General features: G+C 40.8%; 1 protein-coding gene across 1 annotated transcript in view; it reads right to left on the reverse strand.

Moving 5' to 3' along the window:
- FSIP1 (fibrous sheath interacting protein 1) overlaps positions 1-26,664 on the reverse strand; it is a 195,565-nt gene that overhangs the window by 8,861 nt on the left and 160,040 nt on the right. The window contains exon 10 of the mRNA XM_060164296.1: positions 6,851-7,361. Within this exon, the coding sequence (XP_060020279.1) occupies positions 6,851-7,361 (511 nt within the window). The remainder of the gene's footprint in view (positions 1-6,850; positions 7,362-26,664) is intronic.

Raw genomic sequence — 26,664 nt, forward strand, 5'->3', positions numbered from 1 at the left:
TAATGGATGTATCATTGAGACATAAAATCAATGAGGCAACAGTGGTCTTATGATACAATAGACCAGTTGGATTTAATAGGTATCTACAGGACAGTACATCCAAAAACAGCAGAATACACATTCTTTTCAAGTGCACATGCTAGGCCACATGCTAGGCCACAAAACAAGTCTCAACACGTTTAAGATGACAGAAAGTATATCAAGCATTTTTTCTGACCACAACAGTATGAAACTAGATATCAATTATAAAAAGAAAAATGGGAAAAGAACAAACATATGAAGACTAAACACCATGCTACTAAAAAAACCAATGGGTCAAAAAAACCCAAAAAAACCCCAATGGGTCAATGAAGAAATCAAAGAGGAAATCAGAAAATACCTCAAGACAAATGAACATGGAAACACAGCACTCCAAAATCTACAGGATGCAGCAAAAGCATTTCCAAGAGGGAAGTTCATAGAGATGCAGGCCTTTATCAAGAAACAAGAAAAATCTCAAATAAACAACATAACCTACCACCTAAAAGAATTAGAAAAAAAAAGAACAAACAAGGCCCAAAGTCAGCAGAAGGAAGGATATAATAAAGGACTTATAAATTGAAGGATTTATTTCAAAGAGGAAATAAATAAAATAGAGATCCCAAAAATAGAAAATATCAATGAAAACAGGAGCTGCTTTCTTTTGTAAAGGTAAACAAAATTGATAAAACTTTAGCTACACTCACCAAGAAGAATAGAGGAGAGGACCCAAATAAAATAAGAAATAAAAGAGAAGAAAAGCAACTGATACCACAGAGATACAAAAAATCAGAATAGAATACTATGACCAATTATATGCCAACAAATTGGACAACCTAGAAGAAATGGACAAATTTCTAGAAACATATAGCCTTCCAAGACTGACTCACAAAGAAACAGACAATTTGAACAAACCTGTCACTAGTAGTGAAATTGAATTTGTAATTAAAAAAAACTTCCCAGCAAACAGAAGTCCAGGACCAGATAGCTTCATGGGTAAATTCTACCAAACATATAAAGAAGAACTAGTACCCATCCTTCTCAAACTATTCCAAAAAAATTGAAACGGATGAAACACTCCCAAATTCATTCTACAAGGCCACCATTACCCTGATACCAAAACCAGACAAAGATACTACAAAAAAAGAAAATTACAGGCCAATATCTTTGATAAATATAGATGCAAAAATCCTCAGTGAAATATTATCAAACCAAATCCAACAATATACAAAAAGGATCATACACCATGATCAAGTAGGATTTATCCCAGGGATTCAAGGATGGTTCAATATCTGCAAATCAATCAATGTGAAACACCACACTAACAAAAGAAAAGATAAAATTACATGATTATCTCAATAGACACAGAAAAAGCATTTGACAAAATTCATCATTCACTCATGAAAAAACTCTCATCCAAGTGGCTCTAGAGGGAACATATCTCAACATAATAAAGGCCATTTATGACAAACCCATAGCTAACATCATACTCAACAGAGAAAAGTTAAAAGCCTTTCCTCTAAATTCAAGAACAAGATAAGGTTGCCCACTCTTGAAACTTCTATTTAACATAGTATCGGAAGTACTAGCCACAGCAATCAGACAATAAAAAGAAAAGGCACAGAAATTGAAAGGGGAGAAGTGAAACTGTCACTATTTGCAGACGACATGATACTTTTAAAGTCTCTACCCAAAAGCCATTAGAACTAATAAATGAATTCAGCAAGGTAGATGATACAAGATTAATATACAGAAATCTATTGCTTTTCCATACACTAATAATGAACTATCAGAAAAAAGTTTTCCCTTTTCAAACCAATCTCTTTTAAAATCACATCAAAAAGAATAAAATACCTAGGAATAAATTTAACGAAGGACGTTGAAGACCTATACTGTGAAAACTATAAAACATTGATAAAGGAAATTGAAGATGATACAAAGAAATGGTAAAATATCCTGTGCTCTTGGATTAGAAGAATTAATATTGTTAAAATGTCCATACTACCCAAAGCAATCTACAGATTTGATGCAATCCCTATCAAAATACCCATTTCACACAACTGGAACAAATAATCCTAAAATTCAGATGGAACAACAAAAGACCCCAAATTGCCAAAGAAATCTTGAGAAAAAAAGAACAAAGCAGGAGGTACCACCCTCAGACTTCAAACTATACTATAAAGCTACAGTAATCAAAACAGCATGGTACAAAAACAGGCACATAGATCAACGGAACAGAACAGGGAGCCCAGAAATAAAACCACACACTTATGTTCAATTAACCTATGACCTAGGAGGCAAGAATATACAATGGAGAAAAGACAGTCTCTTCAAGAAGTGGTGCTGGGGAAACTGGGCAGTTACAAGTAAAAGAATGAGATCACAATATTTCCTCACACCATATACAAAAATAAACTCAAAATAGATTAAAGACCTAAATGTAAGACCTGAAACCATAAAATTCGTAGAAGACAACATAGGTATAACATTCTTTGACATAAATTGTAAGCAAAAATTTTTTGGACCTTTCTCCAAAGACAAAAGAAATAAAAGCAAAAATAAATAAATTGGACCTAATTAAACTTAAAAGCTTTTGCACAACAAAGGAAACCATCAACAAAACAAAAAGACAACCTACAGAATGGGAGAAAACATTTGCAAATGATATGACTGACAAAAGGTTAATACCAAAAATACATAACCAGGGCTTCCCTGGTGGCACAGTGGTTGGGAGTCCACCTGCCGATGCAGGGGACACTGGTTCGTGCCCTGGTCCAGGAAGATCCCACATGCCGCAGAGCGGCTGGGCCCGTGGGCCATGGCCGCTGAGCCTGTGCATCCGGAGCCTGTGCTCCGCAGCGGGAGAGGCCACAGCAGTGAGAGGCCCGCGTACCGCAAAAAAAACACAAACAAAAACAAACAACCAGAAAAATACATAAACAGGTCATACAACTCAATATCAAAAAGCAAACGATGAGCAGAAGATCTGAATAGACATTTTTCCAAAGACGACAAGCAGATGTCTTACAGGCACATGAAAAGATGTTCAACATCACTAATTATCAGAGAAATGCAAATCAAAACAAAATGGGATATCACCTTACACCTGTCAGAATGGCTATCATCAAAAAGCCTACAAATAACAAATGTTGGAGAGGATGTGGAGAAAAGGAAACCCTTGTACACTGTTGATGCGAATGTAAATTGGTGCAGCCACTATGGAAAACAGTACAGAGGTTCCTCAAAAAACTAAAAATAGAACTGCCAAATGACCCAGCAATTCCCTCCTGGGTCTATACCCAGAAAAAATGAAAACACTAATTCGAAGATACATGTACCCCAATGTTCATAATAGCACTATTTACAATAGCCAAAATATGGAAGCCACCCAAGTGTCCATCAACAGACAAATAGATAATAAGTGTTATAAATATATATATACAATGGAATATTACACAGCCATAAAAAGTATAAAATTCTGCCATTTGCAGCAATGTGGATGGACCTAGAGAATATTATGCTTAGTGAAATAAGTCAGACAAAGAAAGACAAATATTATATGATATCACTTACATGTGGAATCTAAAAAATAACACAAATGAATGTATATAGCAAAACAGAAAGTGACTCACAGATATAGAAAAGAAACTAGTGGTTACCAGAGGGGGAAGGGAAGAGGGGAGGGGTAAATTAGCACTATGGGATTAAGAGATACAAAATACTCTGTATAAAATAGATAAGCAACAAGGATATATTGTATAGCACAAGGAATTGTAGCCATTATCTTGTAATAACTACTAATGGAGTATAATCTGTAAAAATACTGAATCACTATGCTGTACACCTACAACCAATGTAATGTTGTACATCAACTGTATTTCAAAAAAAAAAACAAAATGAGGTACTTCACACTAGAAACTTTTAAAACATCTGTGAAGCAAATCCTTATTTTCAATACCACAATTGAAACTGGTCCTCAATGTCACTAGGCTTGGTCCCTTTTGAAGTTTTATCTGACTCTGCCTTTTAGAAGCAGAATTTTAATATTCGTAACAGACTCAGTTCATCAAGGAAAAGAAAACTACATATCAATAATATTTGCTATTTAAAGAGAAAATGATAAATGGTTCTATTTTCTTCCTCTATGCTTACAGAAATCTCATCTGACTCATATTCACACATATCTGTTTCCTGAGAAAGAGAGGGAATATAATGTAACACCTGAACACACTGCAATTTCTTGTTACAATTACATCTTTAAAGGGCTTTTTGCCAAGAAAACTGGTTTAGCATGTTCATTTTTGATGTTTTGGTGTTCATTTTTGCATAAAGTACATAATGTCCAATTTAGTATTTTAGAATAAACTGATTAGCAAGTTATTTTAATAATTGTAAATGCTGAGGTTAGTAAAAGAAAAACTCCAGCTTCAGATAGGCTGACCTGCTCTCAAAATAATAATGTAGGACCTATTCCTTAAGGTTTATTATGTAATAAACAGAAAGTAAAATTGGTTCATATAGTCACATCTATGCCATCTTAAGCCTCCATACTCACAGGGTCATTTTAATCAAACATTAGGATTATCTAGCACCATCAGAGGCATGTTTTCTGAAGTTATAGGTAAGCCACCATAGCTTCTTTCCATTAAGTCACATTAAGTTCTAGTTCATTCCATCTTTCCATGTTCTTCTCAGTGACAAATATACATCAGTGTGACTGCCATTCACATGGAAGTAAAGTTATATTTTAGCAAAATGCTGTTCCAAAGCCCCATACACTGACTCCACGGGAATGAGACCTCATAGACAGTAAATCATCATACCCAACTGAGTAAGTCTGATTACAGTAGACAAAGGGGAAATGCAGATACTTTGTTTCTACTAAAAACCTTCTGTCCAAAAAGAAAGAAAGAAAATCTTCTGTCCAAAAGGAAAAGAAAATACAAAAAGAAAGAAAGAAAAAGAGTAGAACAAAGTTCTCATGGCGTATTTATTAAATGAAGATCTTGGTGGGAGAAGGCAGACCACACTCATTTAATTGAATTGCATGTTATAAGTGAACTCTGCTGCTAGGTAAAAACTGTATAGCTTGTGGAATTTCACCAAAAGAAAAAAAGAAAAAGTTTCCAAATCTTTATATAGAATGTGAGGCTTGCATAATTCTTAAGCAATACCACCTGCTTTCATTCATAATGCAAAGAATAAATGTGAACCATACTTTCAGTGCATTATTCTAAAACTGGATAATTTAAATTCCTTTATTTATTAAACAGGCACTTGATTTAAGGCAGCACTTTGGACATCATAGAAGATGTAACAATGAATCAGAAGATAGGACCCCTGTCCTCAAAAAGGTTACACAATTCTAAGGGAGAAAAAGTGTGGGTGTGTGTACCAAATGATGTCAAGAGAGTGTGTGTAAAATGATGTGATCAATACCCTTGGACATTCAGAAGAGAAGTAAGACTTTTAAAAGAGAAGATGAGGGAAGGTTACATTCAGAGAGGATAGGGTTAGAATTCAACTACTATTGAAGGGATACCTGAACAAGCCTGAGAAGAAAGGGGCCTGAGCAACATGGGAAAGCACTGGGAATCCTGAGCCCAGATCAGCTACAACCTGAATAACATTTAGGGCACTAGATAGAGATTGATTTCAAAGGGAACTGCAGGTCAGAGTGTGGAGGCCTTGAACAGCAGGCGTGTTCAAGAATTCAGACTTCATTCAATAGGCGGAGGAGAGTCATAGAAGCTTTTTAAGCTGGGAAGTATGTTTATCAAAGTTGTACTTTGGGGGAATTAGTTTAGGTGGTTGACAATGGCAGGAGGAGAGGAGAGACCAGAGGCAGGGAGGCCTGATCAGGTTATCGCATTGGTCCAGTTGTGGTAGGAAGAGCAAGGGAGGGATGGACATGGGAGACACTGCAGGAGCAGAACAAACAAGATTGGAAGATTGGAAGTGGGAAGCAAGAGAGAGGGACGATTCAATGATGACTCAGATTTGAAGCCTGGGTGGTTGAGGTAACAGAAGTCAAGAGGACAATCTGAGTTGAGAGGGAAGAATGAGGAAATCAGTTTGAGGCCATATCTAGATGGCAGTTAGAAATACAGGGCTGAGGAGTTAGTTCAAAATTAGTAGATTATAGATTTAATAGGTAATAGATATAGATTTAATAGACAATATATTTGAGAGTAATCTACACGAGAGGAAAAGCTGAAGCTATTTAAATAGACTCAACAAATACAACACAGACTATGTTAGACTTCTAACATAAATAAATAATTGAATATGTGTTTATATCAAAAAAACTGCCCATAGTACTTGTATCCTGTACCATTGTACCATTGTAAGATGCAACACTGGTTCAAAATTAAAACAAAAAACAAAAAACCTGACACTATACAAGTAGCTGGGATGGGAAGTTTGCGTACAGAAACGAACAAAACCACAATGATATATGGCATTTTACAAATTCATTCCTTGGAACAAATTTTCATCACTGAAATTTGGAAGTTAAAATACTAAGCAAATCTACTCAAATTATTTGTATCCATTCAAACTAATTTCTCTTTTCCTCTGAAATCAACATTGTTTTCTGGATAACCATCAAGAATATGTATTAGCTACCATTAAGAATAATGCATTTCATATGAGTACTATTCTCAATCTTGATATGAACATTAATAAATACATTCATATGTTAGAATGCTCTTAATTGACCCCATTTGTGACTTTCAAGCCTACCTCCTTATCCTACTCTACTTTAAACTATACTACCTTTATGTTGAAGTGTTTAGTAAGGATTATTTTCAGTGTATTTTCCAAGTCTCACCTGGTCTGGGTTGCTCTGGAGGGCTGAGTTTCAGATGTTGGTCTTCGGATGAAAGGCTCACGTTGACGCCATACAGTGGATCATCCAAGAAAGAGGGCCTTTTCAGTCTCCCAATGCCAAGAGTCTTTGACATAAAATAGTCTTTTGTGTCACCAATAACCTTGTCCTCAGAAAGCTGGAGGCATTTCATATTCTTTGCTTCAACGACAAGAGCTTCTGACATAAAATGCCCAGTCGAGGCTTTGGTCAGATAGTAGCCTCTAGATGTTTCACCTTTGGCATTCTCAGGCATATTTGCGTCTTCCACCTCAGTGCTTTTGACCTTTGTTTTTGACTCATCTAGTGACTCAGAGAGAATAGATCTGGAAAGCTGGGGCAACTCAGGTGTTATATCCTCAATGTCTTTCTTTTCTCTTTCTGAAGACAGTCTAATCATGGATTTTTGTTTAAGTGTGCATTCATCCAGAAGACACCTTAACTGTTCCTCAGAGAGAAGTGATGTTGAATCTAACTGGTGAAATAAACCAAAAGTTTTCATAGTCAATTGATTAAGTAAACGCATTTAACTTTGGTAAGCTTCCAGTAGTATAGTACAAATGCAAGTAACAGGAAATCTTTTACTCAAAACACCCAAATAACAAAACCATTCATATTAAAGTATCCAAAATTGCAGGGGAAATGTACAACATGCCTAGAGAATAAGTTTAGAATCAATCACACATACTAAGATCCAGATAAAAGTCCCACAACACGGATGGAAATGAACTGCAGCACCAAATTAACCACTAACACTCCCTCTACACATAGAAGTACCTGGAGCTGAAATGAAGATATTAGAAAAGCACCTTCGATTTTATCAGTCTTGGGGCATCAAACAGGGTAGTAAGTAAGCAGCTGTTTGATAAATAGCCAGGAATCCTGCCATAATCTTCAGTAGGTGTTTCTCTGTTCCCACTACTCCTTGGTGTAAACCCTATCACCACCCAATTCCTATATCAGGCAAACAGGGCAGATTCACCTGCCCCTGGGGATTCACCAATCCTATGTCTGTCTACAACTTTCAGTGGACAATACTACCAAAGACAGAAAAGGAAGAGTGAAGGGGTGGTGCATCCTGAGATGTGTAGTTGCTTCAATGTTACAGGCCTAGACAGAGGCCAGGGACATTCCAATAGCAGTGCATTCTGGGAAGAGGATTTGATCATACACATTTAATCTCCGCTTGTAGATGTTATCAGCGCTGATTGTTTCAACCAAGATCTTAAGGATTTAAAAATATTTCTTCTCTTCCAGTGATGCTCTCAGGAAATAAATCAAACAGAAGTACAGAGCTATGTTCTATAAGAATTCAACTGAACAGCATGCCACCTGAATTGCAACAATGTCAAAAAGAACGTGATTGAAATATATTGAAAGACACTGAAAAAAATTTCTCCTTCTTTAAAGAATCAGCACTGTCCCTGATTTACATGGTGGATTATCTAGGACAACACTAATCCTCCTTCACAGGGGAATGAATTATCTGAAAACAAGAAATTCCCATAAGAAAACCTAATCATGAATTGTAATCGCCTTAATTTCTACTTCAGTAAATTAAAACAATGCTGTTGGTCTACTTTGTAGGACACAGTAAGAATTAACCAAATATTCTGCATGTATAAAGTATTGGGGTGGAGCTGTTATTAGAACTAGTATATTTAATTTCCCATTACTGTGCAATGCTTCTAATGCAGCTAACAAAAAGTAGTACATTAAACAAATTTTGTATCATGCTTTTAAAAAATATTATGTGTTTTAAAATTATATTTAACTTCCATATATTAAAAATCAGTTTTCATAGTGGCGAGTACCATTATGAGTTTGAGAGTAACAAGAAATTGTCTGGGAATATATTCTTAATAATCACCTGGGATTCAAAATTCAGGTAAATCACCCTAAGGTTAATATGCATGTCAAAAAAAATGGGTTGAATTACATATTAGCAAATCCTACTTTTAATCACTACACATTTCATGCATCCAGATGCATAGGAGCATTCCCTTCACCCTACTATGTAAATGTAGTCAACTAGAAAATGAAGGCAGCCCTTATATGGTACTAGATAACTAAAATATACTTTCAAAATCTGCATATATAAAATTCCTTATAATGAGTAAACAATTCCCTAGGATTTAGAAACCGTCCACTGAGTGTCATCCTCAGCAAACATCCAAACCAAAGGCTTAACATATGAAAAATTTCCAGACCCTAGAAAAAAATCAGTCCATACTAGAGCAAGAGCATGAAGGATTATGGAAGGAGGTCTCTGGGAGGGGCGGGGAATAAAAGAGGGGGAGGTGGAAGATAGGTAGATCATCTGATATGTTTGCTCATGTCCCCAAATAATATTGATAGGATAGATGCTTGGAAGTTCTGAAGACATATTTTGCTAGACACACAGAAATTTAAGTAAAAGGAAAAATAAAGCAATTATGAACTCTGGGGAAAACAGAAAGCTAGTTTTTCAGATAGATAACAGAAAATTAAGCAAAAGAAAATAAGATAATTATTAACTCTAGGACAAACAAAAAAGTTGTACAAGAAAGGATACTATAGTATACTACTTGCTTTTGCTGTAAATGATGCTTTCACAGTCATCATAATATAAATAGTGATGACTGGGATAACCAAAAATTGTGATTTAACTATTTTGGAGAAGTGGTAGGAGAGAGAAGGAATGTTTGGAGTAACAATGTGAAACCCTTGGCTATAATTATAGGAAGTCAATATATAATTGATATAACAATACAGTACCATCATATTATTGATATGAAATGTTAGGTCATTGTAAATTGATATAAAACTGATCAATTAGGAAGGCAAGCTATTAAGAAATAATATAGAGTTAAAGCAGGGGAAACCTAAAGGAATTAAAAGGGGTTGACTCTGGAGAGCAAAACTAAGAAATGGGGAAGAATGGGCAAGGAGCTATCATTTTTGTTTAAAACATTTTAACACAACTATTTATTTTATTACTATAAGTAAAATTAACTTAAAATAAAATATAAAAGTGATTTAAATGCATTCAAAAATTTTAAATAAAATTAATTTAAAAATAAGTATCTGGGGCTCTCCTGGTGGCACAGTGGTTAAGAATCCACCTGCCAATGCAGGGGACACAGATTTGAGCCCTGGTCCAGGAAGATCCCACATGCCGCAGAGCAACTAAGCCCGTGCGCCACAACAACTGAGCCTGCGCTCTAGAGCCCACGAGGCACAACTACTGAGCCTGCGTGCTACAACTACTGAAGCCCGTGCGCCTAGAGCCCGTGCTCCACAACAAGAGAAGCCACCACAATGAGAAGCCCACGCACCCCAATGAAGAGTAGACCCCCACTCACCTCAACTAGAGAAAGCCCGCGCACAGTAATGAAGGCCCGATGCAGCCATAAATAAATAAAATTATTTTTAAAAAATAAATAAAAAAATAAAACTCTGGAATATTAAAATGAAATTCCCAACTGGCTATATCTTTGGGCATCAGAAGCAGATCCAGGTTTCCTGGAGCCTGAAGTTTATGTGATATTGGAGCAGGGGAGGGTACTTCTTTAAGAAAAAGAATACAAAATTACAAATAGAAAATAGGTATAAAAGTGAGTTTTTCTTCTTTGGAATGTGAAAAAGATCACAAAAAATTAATGGGGGAAACATCAAGTCCATCTCTTACACTATCTCTTTAGGTCATTTACCAGAAATGCTTATGTTTCCTGACTGCAACCTAGCTTCCTCTCCCCACTCAAAGTTCATACAAGAGAGGGTCCCTGAAGCTTAAGCTTCACTGGTTTCACAGTAAATCTTCTGGGTGCTTCAAGATAAAGCATAACACATTTGAGTCTGTATGTACACAGAAATAAGCTCAACTACAATAACCCTGATCCTCTGGGGGAAGCAGCCCAATGGGGAAGAAAAGACTAGACTTGGGCTTCAGTTCAAGCTTTGCCACCTTGTGCGTATCACCTAAGGGACCCATTTACTGCAGGTGTGAAAAAAGGAATTGAAGAAGATGATCTCTACGTTAACTTGTAGCTCTAAAATTGCTTTTTATGAATAACTACTCTAAAATTAAAAATACATATTAGAATAAGCTGTTCTATTGCACCTCAGAATGTCACCTGGGTAGAATTTATGAAAACAATAACAAAAAGAGAACTTTTATTTCTTTAATTTCTTCACAATACCATCTTGAACTCAAAAAATAACTAAAAATTCTCTGGTCTCAAAACATTGTAAGTACAAGTAAACCAAGTATATTAAACTCTCAAATTAAATTAATTTCATTACAGTGTTTCTGGGTGGTAAGACATCAGAACCTTCAACACAAGCCATCTTTCTCACCTTTTGATTCCCTGCAGAGTCTTGCCCACAGTACATGCTCAGTAAATCAGTGTTGTGGAAGGTTGCTGAGTGTTTTGAAATGGCTAAGTACTACATTAATATAAGTTATTTACAAATGCGGAACTGGACTAAATGGGGCTTATCACAAACATCCCTAATGACCCTTGATAGGTCCGGGGCCATAACCCACACCTTTCATCCAGATTGATTTCAAACTCTGAACTAATTAAGCTCCGTATCTCAACGACTGACTCACTGTGCAAGCACAGTCAAGTAACCATCTGTTCAAGTCTTTACCTCAAAGTATTCGTCTTTCATGCCAGCTCTAATTTTCCAGTATTTCATAAACAAGTTATTATTCATGCTATTCCTGTCGTTCATGAAATTCATCATAGTGCATCTCAGTCTTCATTTTTCCAGACCAGAGCCCAATCTATTTTCTCTCCTTCTATGAAAGCCCCTCTTTTCCCATCCTCATTTAAATAGTCTTTTTATGGATCTTCTTTCTTGTTTTAGCCAAAACACACGTACTCTGTAGTCATAGAGTAAATGTATTGGATTTTCTCATCAGGAAAAAACTATAGAACACTTGTGGTGTTAGTTCTCATGCATCTTGCTGGTCTTGTTGGCACCCCAGGTGATGTCGTACAGAATAATAAAAACTAGCATTTACTAAGCACCTACTTTGGGCCAGATACTGCCCTATGCATCTTACATGTATCAATTCCTTTAATCTCCATAACAAACCTATGCAGTAGATACTATTGTTATTCCCATTTTATAGATGAAGAACTGAGGCAATGAGAAATTAAGTAATCCGTCCTTGGTCATACAACTACTAGGTGGTGGGACTTGAATCCAGATAGTCTGGGTCCAGAGCTTAAATGCCTTACCTAGTCTCTCATTGTAAATGAGTTCTTCCTCTACCATTCTCTAAGTATCCTTTTCCCAACTGACATTCACTTTTCTGTCCATTCCCTCAGATATTAAAAACCCTTCCTGTAGATTATTTCACTTAACTTTGGATTTTATTACCCCAACTACCTCAGCATCTTACACAGATTTACACAGTGTCCTCTACTTCAGCTCACTTCAGGAAAAAAAAAAAAAAAGACAACCCCACCTCCATTCACAGGGTGCCCACTGTTTATACTTCTCCACCCATATAAATACCAGTTTGGTGTAGGAGCTAAATCGGATGGGGAATGTAACTTGTAATTGCTGGTAAGGGATCACAGGCTGTGGATTACCTGACCTTCATCCCTGCCTCCCCTCCTATGCTAGGTATGTGGAGTTTCCCCAGCCATAAAAATCTCCACTCATTTGGTACTGGATTTGTTGACAAGGCAATCAAGATTTTATGTCTCTGGTGCAGATAACCAGAAAGTCAAGTATTACAAACTAGCAGAGGCAATTTTGTCCTTTGATGTAAGCTTATGTCTGATGTTGGGGTTTTTTTCCCCCACAAATACTAAGTTCCTAAAGGCCCACCCTATAAAGCCAATACATTTATCACAAGTGAGAAAATGGTGGGAAGCCAGAAGCCCTAAATGATTAACAGCAAGAGTGTGGATATAAATTGCTTTCAATGACATCAAGTTCTACTTTAAAATAAACAGCTAGAAAACACCCCACCCTTTGCTTAATTACCAATATATAAGTTTACAACTCTCTGTTGCAGCCACTGCTGGCAACACTTAAGCAGTAGTTTAGTCAAGGTTTTTTAGCCGTTAGGGACAGAAATCCTTATCTCAGAAAAACCCCCCAAAACAGGGTAGGCTATGATGAACTCCTTTAGCTTTCGCTTGTCTAGAAATCTCTTCATCTCAGGCAGTAGAGGTGAGTGTTGATGTAGGATCTAAGAAGTCACCTCATGGATACCAATAAGCAGGAAATGAAGTATCAACAGGCCTGTTGGGGTCTGGAGATGAGAAGCCCCCAGGAACCAAAGTCATGTGCATCGTCGTTCTCTTACTGAGTCCCTGTGGTCTCTTAACTCACTGCTTGTCTGATGCATGCTCCTCTCTGCAAACCAGCTTTCTCTGCTTATTAAAGGTTTCCGCTTTCTCACAACCTCAGCTTGCCCAGGTAGCATGAGTTAACTCTGGTCTGCAATCAGCATGACATTAAGAGTCTGTCACCTACCAATGACTGACAGTGGTCTCTATGTCTATTAGCTCAAATTTTCAAGCAAGATAACCTGGTTGGTCACTGACCAAATGACGGACTGAAATGTCAGTTTCAAGTGTTTACCACTAGTCCAATCACCTGTGGTGAGGGTCACATAGTATGAACTTGGCCACTCAAGTCCATGCTTTTGGGTAAGGGGGATTTCCCAAAGAAGAAGGCATGAGCAGAGCAGGGACCCCAAAATAAATCTACCACATTGCTAAACTAGAATTGCTATTAAGTACATAACCAATAGAAGGGACCTGACACTTAATGAAGTTTTATAGCCAACTAAAGGATTAAGAATCAAGGAGTTGCCAAACGTCACCTATCTCATTCAGTCTGAGCACTCACTGAATAGCTAACTGAGATATAAAAGTAGAATTACTTGTCAGAAAATATTCACTTGTAGACAGAATGGTAAGACTTCCAGGTGGACTACAGAACAGCACTTTCAAGTCAATATGCTCCTAATCAGCTCATATGAGCTCAACAGAGTCACATCACTTGTGGTTCTTAAGAGTAAACAAGCCTGAAAATGATGGGGGTAAGTGATTAGTGTTCCTCTGAATGTCTGCATCAACAAGGATACACTCACTGCCAAGGACTCACAGAAGGAACAGGCTTATTCATCCTTCCCCCTCCTTAGCTCCTTCCCTCCCTATCCTATTCTTCGCCCTTCCTTTCTTACACTGAGGCTACCCCAGTCACACAGAGGCAAGTCTGGCAGGTACAGTGCTCTTCAGAGGCCACAAAGGTCCCGGCAGCCAGGCAAGATCTGGCATATTTTTACCCAGAATAGTCAGAGGTTGTTCAGCCAGAGGAGGCTCTGAACTCTAGTCAAAAGGTCACTGCCAGAGAAACTATGTAAAACATTAGGAATAAGGGCTGAGGCCAGGTTGTAAACAGGAAAATGAGTCAGCCCCCAGGTCAGAAGCTGGAGGATCTGTGGATAGAATAACAGTGTGTGAAATAGGTCAAGATGAGCGGCTCTGAAGTGAGTTCATAAATGTCGTGATGGTATTGGAAGTCCGCTTTTATGTGGGGCCTGCCATGTCAAAGTAACCATGTAGCAGCATAGGACACCCCCCTTGCCCAGGCCACCTATCTTCCCCGAATGACTAGGAGAGGCAGGGCTTGGAAAGGTTTGCCTGATGTGTTTGCTCCATGAAAGGCTGCTGTGCCCGTGAGCATTCGGTGATGGTTCTTCCCAGCCTAGGTGCCAGAGCTGGTATCCATGACATCAGGCTTTCTGTTTCTAAGAGGACAAGAAGGGTGGGATGCCAGCAGGATCCCAGTGTATAAAGGAAGGGTGGGCATGGATGGGAGGATCTAGAAGCAGGGTATGGGATCCTCCATTCCTCCAATTTGAAAAGGGGCCAGGAACTCAGCTTTAGTTGATGACATAGTCAGAAGGGTGCAGATGAGCCTGGAGGACAGCTAGATCGACTTCACAACTTCGGTTTCTAAAAGAATAATGGGGGAAAAGGGCTCTCATTTTTCCATTCTGGGGGTAAACTATCACTTGAGCATTGCCAGCAGCTGCTATTTTTTAGCAGTAGAGACAGCAGATCAACTTCAATCAGATTCCCCTTGTTCTGAGTGAGTCACTGGAATGGCCCTTCTGTAACACATCTGTCACTTCCTTGCCAGAAACAAGGCTTGGGTTCCAGCTCTGCAGCTGGAAGGAGCCTGGCACCCCTGTCCCACATTCTCCCAGCAAAACAAAGCTTAACCAGGAGGTTGTCAGAAGTGAGGTGAGCAAGTTTGTACACAGAGCATTTCTTCTGGTCACAGGGGGCTGGAGCACCCACCCACCTACCCACCCAGCCCCCACTCCCTGGGGAAATATATCCTATATGTTACTTTTAGAACAACTAATTCTCACTGCTATGCAAGATGACTAGTTTATCGGATAGTAACAGTTATGAAAATCATTTGCACGGTCTACTCTCAGTTTGAAGTTTATTTTTACTATGTAGAGGTAAGTTGGGTCAGAGGAGGTCATGACGGGGTCAGAGTCAAGAGAGCCACTAGCTATTTAAATGCTTAAACGTGGGCCAGAGTCCAGATCAAGCTTCACCCTTTTGTCGGAGGTCAGCTGGGACATGAGTCAAGTTAGAGCGATACGGTATCATCAGAAGAGATAACCGACAAGGACCTACTGTACAGCACAGGGAACTCTGCTCAATACTCTGTAATAACCTAAATGGGAAAGAATTTGAAAAAGAATAGGTGCATGTATATGTATAACTGAGTCACTTTGCTGTACACCTGAAATGAACACAACATTGTTAATCAACTCTACTCCAATATTAAAAACTAAACTGAACTAAAGAACCCCGGTATGCCCACAGGGCTGCAGAACTTTAAATACTTCTCTTGACTTCATGTAAACTTCCCATTAAGGAGAAGGTGACCTCAGAACTCTGTCTCCGGGATCTTCAGCACGCGCTTTCTGGGCTAGCCTAGAAGCAGTGGTGCCGTGGTCACCACAGGACCATCCCCAACAAGGGCTCATTTAAGGTCAGGTCAGGCGAGGATATCCAACAGGAGTTAAGGAAGATAACTGATCACAACTCACACCCAGCCCAGGAGGACATGGACGAGGCCACCTACTGGTGCTGAAACAAAGTGGAGACACAGCATGGCCTAAAAGGTAGTACCTGACCTCACACGGCCTGTCAACGGATCGAACAAAGCCTCCAGGCTCTGACCAAGAGGACTTCTGCTTTCCAGAGACATGGGCCCTCGATTGGTGATCAGTGCCACATTCATCAGCTGCTCTGAGGACAACTCTTCTGCCTTTTGCTGTGCAGTGTCTCACTATGGTAGCATTATCTAGATGGCCCCAATCAGAGAGAACCCTCAGCTGGACCCCACCTGTCGCCAAGCAGGACCCGAAGGGACCTTCCCAGAATAGGAATCCCCCACGCCCATGTCCTCCGCCTGCCTTCTGTCTGTAGAGAAACTCTACCAAAGCATAAGTTTAATCAGAGACATGAAAAAATGCAGAAGCGAAGGAAAACAGTTAAACAGGACCAAATAATAATAGTTTAGCCATGAAACAAAGTCAAGGACCTTTAGTTCCTCCTCAAGGGTTTTATAGATAATACTCTGAGCTGTTTTGCAGGTACCGATGCTCCCACCAGATGGACGAAGTGAAGTGTATGCTGCCACCAGCGCATAGATCCCAGATTGATTGGAACCACAAGGTTGATGATGTTGACTTCCTATTACCTCACCTCCAACCAATCAGAAGAAGGTCCACGAGCTGATCACACACCCCACAACCCCCCTCCCTCACCCTCTCTTTAAAAACTCTTTCCCTGAATGCCTTCGGGGAGTTCGGGTCTTTCAAGCACTAGCTGCCTGGACTCTTTGCTTGGTGCCCTGCACTAAACACTGCACTTTCCTTTGCCACAGCCTGGTGTCAGTAGACTGGCTTTACTACGCACGGGCGAGCAGACCCAAGTTTGGTTCAGTAACACACCCACATAAGTGAGACCCCTCAGAGAGATGCCCAAACCTGGGAACTGGAAAAGGAAACTGAATATTTCCCTGAATGGACAAGAAGTTTTCTAGCAGCACAGACAAGCCCAGGGGCCATGCTGCACTGGCATTCAAATGCTCCAACATGACCATACCCGGTTTATCCATCACCCAGAGCTGTGCACCTGCCTGCAGCTGGGCTGAGTGGATCTAACAAGGCTTGTGCTGCCCCCAAAGCTGTGGATCCAGGTATCGCTATTGATGTCACTGCCACGCCCCTCCTGTCACCCTCAGGCACCCTCTTGCCTCTCATCCAGGACTTCCCTATTGCTGCTGAGTTGTGACTTGCTAATGAGGTGTGAGATGTTCAGCTGGCCACTTCTAGGCTTGTGCAAATCAGTCAGCCCTTGGAGTAGACTTTGACCAAGAGGGGAGAGGAACCAGTGGGTAAAATCCTTCCCCTTCCTCCTCCTGGAAGGACTGCCCTGAAATGTAGTCCCCCATATGGATTCTCTCTGAAGGTGTCCCCCTAAGATGAAACAATCAGCGTTGTCGCCCCCCCTCCCCATTTCTGCTTTTCTGGTGTTGCTTTAGCCAATTAAGTGGCAGCCTGTGAGTTTCAGGCTCTGCTCTTCCAGACTGAGACAGTCACAGCAAGCAACAGCCTCCAAGTGCGGGCAGGGCTCTGGAAGTGGCAGCTTGAGCTGCACAGAATGAGCCTGGGAGCACTGGGCCAGCAGCTCCACCCCAGCCTCTATAAACTGGTCAAAGGCTCCCAGGGCAGAGCTGGCTGCATGCAGACACTGCAGAGCTATGGCCAGCACTGTCGAGATCCTATGAGGCAAAGTAATGCTTTAGGATCCTTGGGGCTCATGGCTTAATAGCTGGTTCCTACTGCCACTGCTAGATGGGAGCAGCAGAGCATTGCCCAAGGGATTGGCTCAAAGGAGAAAAGCCCTTGGAGTCCTGGGAGGACATCTGCCCAGGGCAGCCAGAGGGAGGTAGCAGAGCTGGAGGGATTATATGAATTGGAGCTAAGGGGAGACAGCCCAGGTCATAGCTTAGGTTTGAGTGTCAAGATAAACAGAAAAAAAAAAAAGACAAACACGAGGTGTAAAAGTGGCCATGGAATGGTGTTCCATACCAAGTCACATCCACTGCAAAGACAGAGGAGGTCTGCCTTCATTCTGGGCGGGCAGAGTTCAAGACCAGGCCAGAGCTCTAAAGAAAGTTAAACAGGAACAGACCCTACCCTGTCAGCAGCCACTGATGGATCAAAATGAAGGGCTGGGGAAGCCGTGCAAATACGTGACATTCCTCTACATCTTACATGCAACTCCAGCATCCTTTCTCCATGTTGTTTTCCCACAGCCATTGATATTTCATTTGGTAAAATGCCCCAAGTTAAGTGTCCCCTAGGCTGCATGTTATCTTTTTGAAAAACAACGAAAAACAAAAAAACCCAAAAAACAGAAACCCCCAGGTGGAGAGGAAATACCCTTAACAACAGCATAGAGTAGGAGATAGAGGCTGCCGTTTCTGAGTTTAAACCCCAGCTCTCTCACTCCTAGCTGTTCCATTCCATATTGGGCAGAGTATTTGATCTCTCAAAACTTCAAACGTGTAAACTGTAAAAGTGAAACAACAACTTGCTGACTCCTAACAACTGGTTGTGAGGAGCACTAACAACTAACAATATGCAAATGAGCATGAGATACATGCGTGAGGCTGCTAGCACCGCACCTGATGCAGAGTAGGTAGGATTTCAATCAATGCTGGAACACCGGGAGGAACACTATGCTTGACTGAGAAGCAGTAGTGGCTAGATGACCCAGTTACGAAGTTATCGACTTAAGTCTGTATGTTCCAAGTTCCAGTGGCCCCTACCACTGAGGGTCTCTCTGGGGTACCAGGAATAGAGCTTTGCACATCATGTCACAACTAACAATCTGCAATGAGTGAACTGTCCTGTATACTCTAATGGATTCATATGGGGCTACAGCAACCATCAGATGCCAGGAGAGGACACACACGAGGGAAAGGTTGGAACATGCATCTTCGTCTTCCCCACAGGAAGCTTACGCTTCAGGGCAGATGCTATTAAGTCTTCAGTACCAGAAAGTACCATAGCAACCAAAAAGGACCAGAAAGGGGCTGGTTTCAAGACACTTTTATAATTGCTCAAAATAATCAATGTCAGGACTCAAGATGAATTTTGTGAAGCAGAGGAATGTAGGTGAAATGCATTTACTTCATGCACAGGACACTTTTCCCTTTCACCAATGTCCCCTCCTTGCTCTGCTCCCTTCCCTAAGGCATCTGAAGACCCCATGCTGCCTCCTCAGCCCTCTCCACCTGAGCACACATTCCTCAAAAAGTAGACTCAATTCCAAACCTTTCTTTTTTTTTTTTTGCGGTACGCGGGCCTCTCACTGTTGTGGCCTCTCCCGCTGTGGAGCACAGGCTCTGGACGTGCAGGCTCAGCGGCCTTGGCTTACGGGCCCAGCCGCTCCACGGCATGTGGGATCTTCCCGGACCGGGGCACAAACCCGTGTCCCCTGCATCAGCAGGCGGGCTCTCAACCACTGCGCCACCAGAGAAGCCCCCAAACCATTTTAAATGTCCCACTGCCCTCACATCAAAACTCACCTGTTCTGAGATGTGTTTCCTCATTACTCTCCCTCAGACAAAGAGATCTAGGTCCATCTATAATCCTCCCAAGGAACAAGCTCAAATTTTACAGGAGCTTCTTCAAATCAGAATGACTTAGTCCAAAGACATGATTCTACGAATGGGAATCTGGGCCCCACAGCTGGATGGTAGACGATATTTGAGAGATACCATTTTTAGCAGCCTCAGAGAAGCCATATAGTGAGACCTAGTCTAGCTCTACAAATGATTGGTCCTGTCAAATCTCATCAGATCTGATTTTCCTCTTGGGTGTAAATCTCGCACCAGAGAGTTAACGCCACGTTTAACTTGTTAATCAAGGAGAGCTTTTTCTGGTTACAGACAGATGACCTGTAGCTTTTCCCAGGGTTAAACAAGTGCTCCTGAAGCTTTACCCAGTCTAGACATGTATCTGAAACATCTAATTATCTCTGTATAGCCTGCATGGCACACAACGCCCGACGTCATTACATAAACACGAAGCTCCCTACTAATATTGCTGCTCAGTGAGCTGTCCTTTTACATTTGCCAATCTGAAAGTGAAATCATGCTACCACTAAGAATAAGGATGGTATGCTGTGAACAATAACTGCCAAGTTTTGCTATGACGCAAAAATTGTGGGAGTTAAATTCTCTAAGAATTAAACAAAAAATCCACGTAGTGAACTGGATCCAAATTCATAAGGATCTAAATTGCTTGATGCATATTCTCTCTGAATTTAATTCTCCCTTCCACACAGAACAAGAGGCTATATGAAAGCGATAACTCTTTCCACCTCCCTGGTTGTCAGGTCCTACATTAGGCAGGTGACCAAACCAGCCCTGGTCATTAGTTAGTTGCACTGGGGTTGGGGTGTGGAGTTGGGGTATGGATAGAGTTTATATAAAGTCAAGGACCATCCACCATGTACCAAGAATGCTGACATACATTATTCCATTCCATGCTCCCAACTACCCAATGAGGAGAACTGGGAAATCATTCTCCACATTGAACAGATAAGGAAACTAAGGCTCAGAGAAATTAAGTATCTTGGTCCAAGGCCCAGAAATAATAAAAACTGAAGCCAGAATGTAAACCCAGAGATTTCATACCCTTACTCTTCACACAGATGCTCAGAAGAGTTGGTTGAGCTCCATTTTCCAGGAGAGGCGCTCTGGCAGCAGCATGGTACCATGACATGCCCCCTCCACACTCTATGTTACATCTGAAAATGTTATAGAGCAGGACAGCCTAATAGAGTCCCTTCCACTTCATAAACTTGAAGCAGAAGTATGAACAAGAGGTCCTTCCACTGGCTGACAGCTGCCCCCTGCTTCCCCCAAACCTGGAATGCCAGGTTATATCAGCACAGCACCCGCTTCGTCTGCCTTCCCTGATACATGTTAAGTTTCTCAAGACTGGGACGGGGTCCTCCCCATCTCTGTGTCACCATGTCTGTGGCACAAGAGAGACACAAGGCAACGTTTTACTGGCTATACGAAACTTTCTTTGGGTGTTCCTCCACCTTCTACAGTGGCACTCACTCTATAAACTAAACTCAGTGGTCTCAGTCTGTCCTCCCAGGATAGAGCCCAGCCCCTTCTCTCCCCTGTGTCCTGTTCCCTCTGGACTCTGCTCTCTCAATTTGGTTTTGGAAGGTAATGGTTTAATGGATTAATGAACCTTCACTGATTATTTGGGAAGACCAGATAACAATGCCTTAACTCCTAAAGAATTCCCAAACATTTCAGATGCCAGCAACGGTAGTCAGACAGACAAGTTGGCTGAAGGAAGAGGATACTTCTGGTCCTCTCTGTATCACCCTCCACAGGCAATGACTCACCCTAGCTGTGGATGCCCCCTCATCCCCACCAACTTCAGGAATTTAGTTCCACTGACCAAATAAAATGCTTCAGATTCACAAAAATTCCCAAGTGCAATAAAAAGCCTACACTCTGGACCTATGACTGTGATATTCACTACATGTTTGACATAGAGGTTTAATTTGGTCTGCCATGAAAATAGAACTGAATAATAATCACAGTCTTTGTGGTTAGGTTTAATTATGGAAATCTACTCATGTACTTATACAGAAAGCCTCACAAGCATGGCAGAAAACCATTTCTTTTTATAAATATTTATAGGGAAAGAGCCTTCTGAAAAGGTTCTTTATTAGTAAATAAATACTTCAAATAAGCAAGGCAAAATAGGGTCCCCACCTTTCATAGGATATATTTTCTAATCATGTCATATTAACATTCTCTCTTTTGATTTCCAGTGATAGGCGAGGACAAGCTCCAGCCTCTGCTCCAGGTTGGGGTGCTGAGTCACTTATTTAGAATGGAATATGCAGGGTATCGAGATGGACAAGTACAATCCATATTCAGTGTGGATTGAATATGTTAAATATATTGAATATTGAATATGTTAAAATATCCTGGCTGAAGAAATAGAAAAAAAAAGCAGTAGAAGCTTTATATCTTTGTACTTTCTGATTTTATGATATAGAAAATACTGTCCCTGGAAGTCAGACAAAATAATGAACAGCCTTTATCTCCTTTTAATCAAATTTCAAATTAATGTTTTAACTTCAAGTATGCATGGTAAAAACACAATTTCCCCTAAAGCAGTTAATAGTAATTAATTTAAGGATGATAAGCTGAAATACAAAATGCATTTGGAAAAAATGGAAACACAGGGAAGTAGATTCATATAAGTGCTTCCATTTGCTGGATGTAAATTCCCTTACTATAATTACCATTTTTTAATGTCCAAAATCTTCCCCACATAGACCATCCTTGTAAAATGCCAAAACAACTAACTTAATAAATCTAGTTTTTTAATTATTAAAATGCATTTTAGGGCTTCCCTGGTGGCGCAGTGGTTGAGAGTCCGCCTGCTGATGCAGGGGACACGTGTTCGTGCCCCAGTCCAGGAAGATCCCACATGCCGCGGAGCGGCTGGGCCCGTGAGCCATGGCTGCTGAGCCTGCGCGTCCGGAGCCTGTGCTCCGCAACGGGAGAGGCCACAACAGTGAGAGGCCCACGTAACACACACACAAAAAGAAGCATTTTAACTGAATTCATTAGTTAATAAAGCCAGTGACTTTTTCATGACTAACTTGTTAAAATTAATTTTGTACTTATAAATTATTAGTCTATCAATCCATAGTATTAATATAATTATCATCCCATAACTAACTTACCATATTAAAATTAATAATATATAACTGTGAAGCCAGTGGAAATGAAAATCTTTAGATGTAGTTAATTACTTTAATGAATACATGAAATTGAAGATTCATTAGGGATTTTAATACTCTGTTTCAAGACTGAAACCACTGTACATTATCAATCGAATTTATTTCAAATACATTTCATATTTAAAAGCTAGATATTAAAAGATTAGATGTCGGTTAGCATCATCTTCATGTAAGCTCAAACACTACAGTTGGTTGCCACACATACTGAAAGGACTGTACCAGCAGAGTAGACCACTGACATTCCTAAAAGATCTAACCTCTTTTTTTTTTTTTTTTTTTTTTTTTTTTTTGCGGTACGCGGGCCTCTCACTGTTGTGGCCTCTCCGAGACGTTGTGGAGCAACAGGCTCCGGACGCGCAGGCTCAGCGGCCATGGCTCACGGGCGCAGCCGCTCCGCGGCATGTGGAATCTTCCCGGACCGGGGCACGAACCCGTGTCCCCTGCATCGGCAGGCGGACTCTCAACCACTGCGCCACCAGGGAAGCCCAATCTAACCTCTTTTAGAGAGACTCACATGATCCCCAAATTTACAAATACAGAAATATATGTATGGGCTCCTGACTTTCCCTTCAGTTCATCCACAAGCTCTACCACCCCATCTACCAGAATCTATACCACATGCCCTGCTGCCCCTCATCCCTAGATGAACTCTCCATGCTTCTCTCTTTGGCCAATCCCTCCACTTGTACATGACAGATAACCCCTTCTTGCCTACTCAAGGTCATTGCTTTATCAATTCTCCCCACTCTCTTCTGCATCACCATGTTCCCCTCTCTCTCCAGAATTATTCCTATGAGCATACAAAAAGTTTGTTCTTCTTCCACCTTAAGAAAACACCCACCTTTGACCCCATACCTCTCTCCACCCACCACTCCATTCTCTCATTTTCTTTACAATACAATTTCTTTAAACGGTCTTGATGTCATCAAATCCCTCTCCCTCTAATGTCTCTTAAGCTCACTCCAAACAGGATTTAGTCCACTCCATCCAAATTGCTCTTGTCCATGGTACCAATGTCCTCCACATTTCTAAAGCAGTGGTCAATTCCCAGTCCCCGTCTTACCGGATCTCTCAGCAGTGTACGACAGCTGATGACTCTTCCCTTGGCTTCCAGACCACTGCTCTCTCCTGACTTTCCACCTTCTTTACTGGCTGCTCCTCCGCTGCCTCCTTGGCTGGTTTTTCCTCATTTCCCCAACCTCTTTACCTTGGGGAATGCCCCAGGGCTCAGTCCTTGGATCAATTCTCTTTTCTACTAATCTCACTACCTTGGTGATCTCATGCATCTATACAGGGTTAACTCGCAAATCTGTACCTCTTGCTTGGACCAGTCCTCTAACTTTAAATTCATCTGTCCCACTTCCTTCTTAACATCTCCACTTAGATATGCAATATGCACCTGAAATTTAACATGTCCGAAGCCATATTCTTGATCTCACCCTTAACCCTGCTCCTCCCACAGTCTCCATGTCAGTTAATAGCAACTCCAGCTTTCCAGCTGCTCAAGTGAGAAACCTTGAAGCCACCCCTGGTTCCATTCTTTCTCTCACACCATGTCTACAATATATCTGGAAATCTTTTTGGTTGTACTTCGAAACATATCCAGAGTCTAACTTAGTCTCACTTCCTCTGTGCTATCACCCTAATCTATCATCATTTCCCACCAGATGCTGCATGTCCTCCAGATTGCTCTCTCTGCTTCCCCTTGCTGCTCTATTGAGCATTCTCAACCCCGAGTATCCGATCAAAAATGTAAGTTACACCACTGGGTGCTTTTCTACTTAGAATCCTCCAATGGTCCCCAGCTTCCTCAGAGTAAAAGCCAAACTCCTAGGAGTTTGGTTCCCCTGTCACTGTTGGGTTTTTATCTCCTATTTCCCTCCTCATTCACTCCCTCCAGCCACCCTCACTACCTTGCTGTTCCTTGAACATGAGGGGCATGCTCCTGTCTTAGGGATGTTGCCCTTGCTGTCCATCTTCCTGAAACAGACCACCTTCCAGATATCTTCACAACTTGTTCCTTCGTGTCTTTCAAGTATTTGTTCAAATGTCACCCTCTCATGGAACCCTTCCCTGACCACCCTGTGGTCAACAGCTTCCTTCTGTACTTCCACTCCTGATGCCCCTTCCCTGACTTATTTCTCTCCATACACAGCACTTCCCCTTTTTACATTCTCTATAATTTACTTGTGTTTTGTTGCCTGCCTCCTTCCATGAGAATGCAAGCAAAATGTGGACAGAGACGTTGACTGCTCATTTCATGACTCTATCCCCAGAGCCTAGGAAAGTATCTTGACATAGTAGGAGCTTAACAAAATTTGGTTAATGAATGAAATACTTTTTCTTGGAGAGGTATGTGCTGCACCTGTATGTGCTCATACCATGACTTAAGCATCCTTTTTTATTCTCTGGTAAAATCTGATCTCGACTTGATGAGTGATATTTGCACTATTTGGAATCTTTGCTCAAATAATTTGATGAATCACTTTTTCTTACTTCTGTTGTCATAGTAGTATCACAAACCAATATGTTTCTTTTGGACAGTCTAGTGTTTTTAAATTGTTTTAATTGAAATGCCTTCAAGAAGAATGTGTATATTCTCTAATCTGCCAGGACAATCCTTCTCTCTACTGTCCTACCCTCAACCATCTCATACATTTACATAACCTTCCTGCTCTCTGAAGGAATTTCACTTAGCAGCACCTGCATAGAGCTTATTATAGATTTCATAAACTGGCCCCATTTCCAAATGCAACTTTTTACTTTGATTTGTCAACAATTCCATTTTTTGGCCAAGAACCATAACTTTCTCAAACTACTTTTCCCTTTATTCATTTCCATCACCACATCAGCATATGATCCTTTCAGGACTATTTCTCACAACAAAATAAAGTATCTATAACACGGTGAGAGTTACTTTGTCAGTGGTAAGGGACAGAGAAAGGAGTTTCACTGTGGTGTGGATGCCAGCAGACCGCCTAGATTGTCTCCTTCCTGCTAGTACACACGTTATCTTACACCAAGACATCAGTGGTACCAGCTATATCCTGCTCTTCAGATCCTATTAGCATGTCACAATATATTGAGCTAGCATGATGTCCTGTGTGATGAGCAACAACCTTGTGGACAAAATGGTGTCACAGTGCCAGAAAGGAGGTATCACCCACCCTGAGGCAAGACAGTGAAGTTATTATGCTGCTCCTACCAGATAAAAGCAAACTGTTTCTAGAGTATTCTCTGCTTATTTGCCTAGAGGAAAAGCATCTGCCAGATAAATAAATGCACCACAAATATCAAGGCATGTGTTTGGTTGCTCCAAAAAAGAGGCTGTATCTTAAATGGAGCAAGTGTCTTCTAATCTCTGAAAGGTCTTAATATTGCCTTTTCCCTGGTTACTCTAATAAATACGCTCAGGTCTCTTTTGTAGAGCCCAGTCTAGCAAGTTTTTGACCTTGCTTCCATTTAAAGGATGTCGGGCTTATGAACTGATCCCTGTCTGGGGATTAGGTGAGAGGTTATGACTACCCACTGTAATGAGTAAAATCAGGCCTCTGTTTGCCCAAGATGCAGAGTTTTTTGGTTGTAAAAACCACGTAGCATAGCTAAGTGCCTATCTATTTCAGTCACAGGGATCCCATCATCAACAGCCATTTCCAAAGATCCCTGATTGTCATTCTAATTAAAATGCCCATCCTGCAGCCTATTATGGTAGCCATGTTGCCCACCTTGCCTTCTAATGGTAAAGAGCTGCTCCTTAAGCTCCATTATCTCAGGATCCTAATATCCCTAGTAACATCAGGGAGCCCCATTTTAGCTTGAGCATCTTCCATCAGCACCACTGGCCTACAGAGAATGACCACTCATTTT

This window comes from Lagenorhynchus albirostris, chromosome 1, assembly GCF_949774975.1.
Source record: "Lagenorhynchus albirostris chromosome 1, mLagAlb1.1, whole genome shotgun sequence".
Classification (NCBI taxonomy): Eukaryota; Metazoa; Chordata; class Mammalia; order Artiodactyla; family Delphinidae; genus Lagenorhynchus; species Lagenorhynchus albirostris.